This window comes from Lactuca saligna, chromosome 3, assembly GCF_052625555.1.
Source record: "Lactuca saligna cultivar CGN05327 chromosome 3, ASM5262555v1, whole genome shotgun sequence".
Classification (NCBI taxonomy): Eukaryota; Viridiplantae; Streptophyta; class Magnoliopsida; order Asterales; family Asteraceae; genus Lactuca; species Lactuca saligna.
Genome location: NC_136419.1, coordinates 188,761,201 through 188,767,456, shown reverse-complemented (window position 1 = coordinate 188,767,456; position 6,256 = coordinate 188,761,201). Strand labels below are relative to the sequence as shown.

At 42.4% G+C, this 6,256-nt stretch overlaps 1 protein-coding gene across 1 annotated transcript; it reads right to left on the bottom strand.

The window, feature by feature from the left end:
• Positions 1–2,359: 2,359 nt before the first annotated feature.
• Positions 2,360–5,961, bottom strand: LOC145036265 (uncharacterized). Its single transcript, XM_078984720.1, has one exon. The coding sequence runs from the start codon at positions 5,959–5,961 to the stop codon at positions 2,722–2,724; it is 3,240 nt and encodes a 1,079-aa protein (XP_078840846.1). The 3' UTR covers positions 2,360–2,721.
• Positions 5,962–6,256: the final 295 nt, after the last annotated feature.

The window sequence follows — 6,256 nt, the reverse complement described above, 5'->3', positions numbered from 1 at the left end:
TTCCAAAATGTCTGCTATTAACATTTTTCCAATCCACTTATACGTAACAAGACAACCTAATATTTGTTGTCTAGCACAATTATGTTTATCAATTAGTGAATTGATCTGGAATGAATTTTCCTTGTTCATGGGACTACCCCATAGTCTAAAAGGGCAAGATGGCTTCCCTTTCTCATTTTTACTGCACCTTACCAACAATGTTGTTGCCTCATTTTTTTCATACCACAATGAATAACCCTTAGACACAGCATAATTTGTTAACATATGTTTCAGGTCATCTCGATCAGAGAATTTCATACCTAACTCAGGCATCATAGTGTCCCATTTTTGGTTTGGATCATGAATAGGATGTTTTTTTACCTTATCACTAGCTTCTTCCTCTATGCCTCTTTCTGGAATAAGATTCTTCTGTGACAAAAAAAGGATCAACAACTTCAGGCCATTGAATGTCCTCATCATCAGCTTCATGGTCCACCGATAGATCATCCGACAATACCGAGTCCACATCATCTTCATATGTTTCAGTACCACTGTCCCATTCTTCAGCTTTTCTTCTTCAATCCAATCCAGTAAGGGTTCATGATAGTCATCAATGTAGATACTGATTTGATTATCATCATCATCAAACCCAACATCAAGGAACCTAACATAATCATCTTCATCCCTGAGCTCCCTTAACCCATCTACGAGGGACTGATTCTTAAGACAGTAATACATATCCCGACATCTATTGTTGATCAATTTTTGGAGATAGGTCTTGAACTCCATGAAATCCATGTTACATACATCTAGCCCCATAACAGGTACTTTATGAGGATAGAAGTAAACAAAAGGATTAGGAGAAAAAACACCTTTATGGTAGACATCAATGTTGAGTGAGTCACGAGACATGCTGAGAACCCTTGCTGCACAATCGACGAACTTTCCTTCACCTTCTGTAAAAATCAATTTCACTGTCACGAGTTCACCGTTCACCGTTGTGTAAGAACCCTAGATATCGATTTCACCCTTCACTGAGAACCCTTGATGGTGAATCAATATACTTGTGGCATTTATGTTTCACGTAATGTGTTTTAATAATCCATGTCAGATTAAACCATTGATCACCGGTAAACAAAGAAGCCTAACCCACAATGCCGGTCACCATTAAAAAACCGTAATTTTATTGGTAACTTTATTTGGCTTTATAATAAAAAAAACATTATTTCGTTGGTGTTTTTTGAACAACAAAAACATAATTGGGGTAATATAGATGTTTTTGAAACTTAATTGGTCTTTTAAGTCATTTTCCCGTCTTTCTATCATCCCAAATAGGCTTGTAGGTACAAAATCATCATCCCATTAACCTAAGGAAACTTGCCATCACCCGACATTACCAAAAAATAATAGTCAAGAACAAACTGAGATATTGAACCCTAGGAACCTAGAACTATCCGGTCTTCGGACCATGCCTCGAATATCCAAGCCTTCATCAAACAAGAACAGTCAAGGGACCCCACACCATGATCCTAAAACCAGAGCCTATCCAAATACCTAATACGTGAATCAATGATGATGACTCAAAACTCCCGACAAGAACTTACTTGAATCAAGTTGCACTTGCTTTAGACAATCAAGCCTGGAACATTCTTAAATACCTAACAACCCGCAATGACGCACCATTCCCAAACCAAATCATCCATCTCTGAAAGCCTTTTCTCTTCCATGTCCGCATTACTTGAATAGACTAGAGATTTTAAAATTCTACACCAACTGTCTCAAGTCTTCCCTACCATATCGAGGTCTACATAATCCCTAGATGGTTACCCTGGATAAATAACTTTCCCTTACTTATAGCACAAACAAAAAGTCCAAACCTTTATTTATAATAAATCATATAAAAATAATTAATAAAATATATGTGCTTAGCTATAGCCCACCCCAGGATCAATGCATCTCTATACCGACGACATGTCGACCACATATGTATAAACCAACACGATGTTGTTTTGTTTTCTTGTAAAATTATATTAAAAATATAAAAAAGATTTTTCCAAGCCTATAGTGACGCCATGTACGTCTTCAGCATATATTTTCAGAAACCCACTTAAAATCTTTTCAGAAACCCACTTAAAGTCTTTTTGCTTCCCTCCTAATCTATTGCCGACACGAAATGTCGTCGGTGTACTCTTTGAGGTCAAAAGATCATGGTCAAACCCTGTGGTGACTACATGTACGTAGTTATAGCCCAAACAGTCGATGAGAAGATACAATTAATTTACCCACTCGCGCGAATTGTCTTAATTAATAAATGTATATGTATTAAAAGTTCAACCATACAGATATAAAGTAAATACTGAAGGTCAAGTCGAAAGATTATAACCATGCTATTTCACAGACTGATGCGCAGAACTTAGTTGAACCTTTTAATATATGGTTAGTACCTACAGTAGCCAAAACAAAACCATCCAATGCGTGGAATACTTCTTTTGCACATCATGTTACATTCTTGGAAGAATAAAATAAGATACATGCATACGATGCATGCATGTCCACATCATTAAAACTTATGGAAATTAACCATGTTCATAATGAGATCACTCACCATTGGTGACAGGTGGGATCATCCTCTGGGAAGCAACTTTAAGTTGTAAATTAATGATATATATGTACGTGGTGTTGCGGTTTGCGACTCATCTGATTCTCAGTCGATGGTGGCATAAAGCTCAGCTTTTCAGGTGGTTAATTTTTAATGGGTGGTGGTATTCCGATTGGAGTTTGTAGTCGTTGATCTTCGATTAGTGGTGGTATAGTGACTGGAGTTTGTGGAGGTTGATCATCAATTGGTGTTGGCATATTAATCGGTGTTTCCGGGGGGTCATCCTCCATTGGAGGTGGCATGTTGATCGGATTTTCTGATGGTTCATCCTCAATGGGTGGTAGCTTGTCGGTTGGCATTTCTGGTGGATCGTCCACCACAGGTGGCTGCATGTCGATTGGATTTTCGAGAGGTTCTTCCCCAAGAGGTGGTGGCATATCTATTGGCGTTTCAGGTGGTTCATCATCCACCGGTGGTACCATGCCAATTGACGTTTCTGGTGGTTCTACCTGACTGGGTGGTGACATGTCGATTGGCATTTTTGGTGGTTCATCCTCTATAGGTGGTGGCATACCGATTGAAATTTCTGGCGGTTCTTCCTTAATAGGTGATGTCACGTCGGTTTGAGTTCCTGGTGGTTCAAACTCTATAGGTGGTGGGCTGTCTATTGGAGTTTCTGGCGGTTCTTCCCTCATAGGTGGCTGGATGTCTATTGGTGGTGGTTCATCCTCTATAGGTGGTGGGATGTCGATTGGATTTTCTGGGGGTTCTTCCCTCATGGGTGGTTGGATGCCTGGTGTTTCAGGTGGTTCAACCTCTATAGGTGGTGGCATGTCGATTGACGGTTCTTGTATAGGTAGTGGCCTATCGGTTGGAATTTCTGGTGGTTTATCCTCCACAGGTGGTGGCACGTTGATTGGAGTTTCTGGTGGTTCTTCGTTCATTGGTGGTGGCATGTTCGTTTGCATTGGTGGTTCATCCTCCATGGGCGGTGGTATACCAATTGAAGTTTCTGGAGGTTGTTCATCATTAGGTGGTGGTATGTGTGTTGGTGTTTCTGGTGGTTCATCCTTCACCGGTGGTGGCATGCTTATTGAAGTTTCTGGTGGTTCTTCGTTAATGGGTGGTGGCATGTTCGTTTGCATTGGTGGTTCATCCTCCATGGGTGGTGGCATGTTCGTTTGCATTGGTGGTTCATCATCCATGGGTGGTGATATCCCAACTGAAGTTTCTGGAGGTTCTTCATCATTGGGTGGTGGTTTGTGTGTTGGTGTTTCCGGTGGTTCATCCATCACCGGTGGTGGCAAGCCGATTGAAGTTTCTGGTGGTTCTTCCCTAACAGGTGGTGGCATGTTCGTTTGCATTGGTGGTGGCATACCAACTGAATTTTCTGGAGGTTCTTCATCATTGGGTGGTGGTTTGTGTGTTGGTGTTTCTGGTGGTTCATCCATCACCGGTGGTGAAGTTTCTGGTGGTTCTTCCTCAATGGGTGATGTTACGTCGGTTGGAGTTTCTGGCGGTTTAATGGGTGGTGGCATGGCGATTGGAATTTCTGGAGGTTCTTCATTTATGGGTGGTGGCATGCTGACCGGATTTTGTGGTGGCATATCATAATGGGGTGGATCGTCAATAGGATCTAGTGGAGCTAGTGTTTCTAGTGGTGGCTGACTATCGGCAGGTGGTGGTGGTGGTGGTGGGATGTCATTTGAAACTGGTGGTCTGGTGTCCACAACAGGTGAAGGTGGTGGTGGAATGTTGATTGGCGGTGACATGTATATCGGTGGATTCACTAGAATAGGCCTTGATGGTGGTGGACTATTCTCTAAAAATGGTGGTGGGATGTTGATTATAGGTGAAGGTGATGGTTTCATGTTGATTGGCGGTGTGTACATTGGCGGCTCCACTCGAATATTCCTTGCTGGTGGTTGATTATTTTCTGAAATTGGCGGTGGCATGTAGACAATAGGTGAAGGTGGTGGTTGCATGTTCAATGGCGGTGTCATATACACTGGTGGTTGAACTCCTATTTTCCTTGCTGGTGGTGGGTTGTTCTTTAAAATAGGTGGTGGTGGTGGCGGTTGCTTGTTAATTTTTGGTGCCATGTAAACCGGTGGAGCTACATGAATAGGTCTTGTTGGCGGTTGGCTGAAGACAGGTAATGGTGGTGGTTTTCTGTTGATAGGATGTATTATGTACGCGGGTGGTGTCACGTGAATAGGTCTTGTAATTGGTAGTGGACTTTTCTCAAACCCTGGAGGTGGCGTATAGATAGGCAATGGTGGTGGTTCCTTGTTGATAGGTGGTATTGCATATATAGGTGGTGCTACATGAATTGGTCTGTTTGGTGGTGGACCATTATCAAAATTTGGTGGGTGTGTGTAGATAGGTAATGATGGTGGTTGAATGTTGATAGGTGGTGCTATATATATTGGTGGTTCCACGCTAATAGGTGTTGTTGGTGGTGGACTACTCTCAAACTCTGGTGTTGGCATAGGAACCGGAGATGATGGTGGTCCCATGTTGATAGGTGGTACCATGTTCATTGGTGGTGCTACATGGATATCTCTTGTCGGTGGTGTGCTATTATCAAAATCTGGTGGGTGCATGACACGAGATGGCGGTGGTTGGTTGATGATTGGTGGTACTATGTATATTGGTGGTTCAACATGAATAGGTCTTGTTGGTGGTGGATTGTTCTCAAACTCTGGTGGTGGCATGACAGGAGATGGTGGTGGTTGGTTGATGATTGGTGGTGCTATGTATATTGGTGGCTCAACACGAATAGGTCTTGTTGGTGGTGGATTGTTCTCAAACTCTGGTGGTGGCAAGTAGACAGGAAATGGTGGTGGTTCAATGTTAATGGAAGGTACCGTGTACATAGGTGGTGATACACGAATAGGCCTTGGTGTTGGTGGAGTATACTCGATATCCGGTGGTTGCATATAGACGGGTAATGGTGGTGGTTTGATGTTGAATGGTGGTACCATGTAAACAGGTGGTTCACGAATAGGTCTTGTTGATGGTGGATTGTTATTGAAGTATGGTGGTGGCTTGTAGACAGGCGATGGCGGTAGTTGGTTGTTGATTGGCGGAACTATGTACATAGGTGGTGCACCATAGGGTCTTCTTGGTGGTGATTCTTGTATTGGAGCAGGTAGGGTATATGCAGGTGTTGTTGGTCTAACCACCGGTGGCGACCTTACCACCACCGGCGGTGACCTTACCACCAACGGCGGTGACCTTACCACCACCGGCGGTTTGCAATGGAAGTGCAAGGGTGAGGGGCGTCGATGATGTCTATGTGGAAGAAAGTTAGCTATGGAAAGGGTGGAGGGTGTTATAAGTACACTAAGAAGTAGGACTTGAAAGTGTACGAGAGACATTTTTTGTATGTGTATTAAAGAGAGTTTGTTGCATTTTATACTGTGGATTTGCCTTGAAAGAAGGCTCCCTTCAAGCCCATGTGAGAATTATGGCACGAAACACTTGACCAAATTTTTGCCGATGGACCACAAAAAAATGCATTTGGAATGAGAGCTTTTTGCAAAAAATTGGGGTAATTTCTGATTCCTTTGTACAAAATGCGGTGTTTTAAAAGCTTTGCAAAAATGGGGTTGTTGGCACACAACAATCACACGAATCTTTTAGATATACAAAAATAGTTCGGATATATTTACA

Excerpts from the sequence above, each read along its gene's own strand:
- LOC145036265 (XM_078984720.1), bottom strand. The coding sequence starts at position 5,961 with ATGTCTCTCGTACACTTTCAAGTCCTACTTCTTAGTGTACTTATAACA.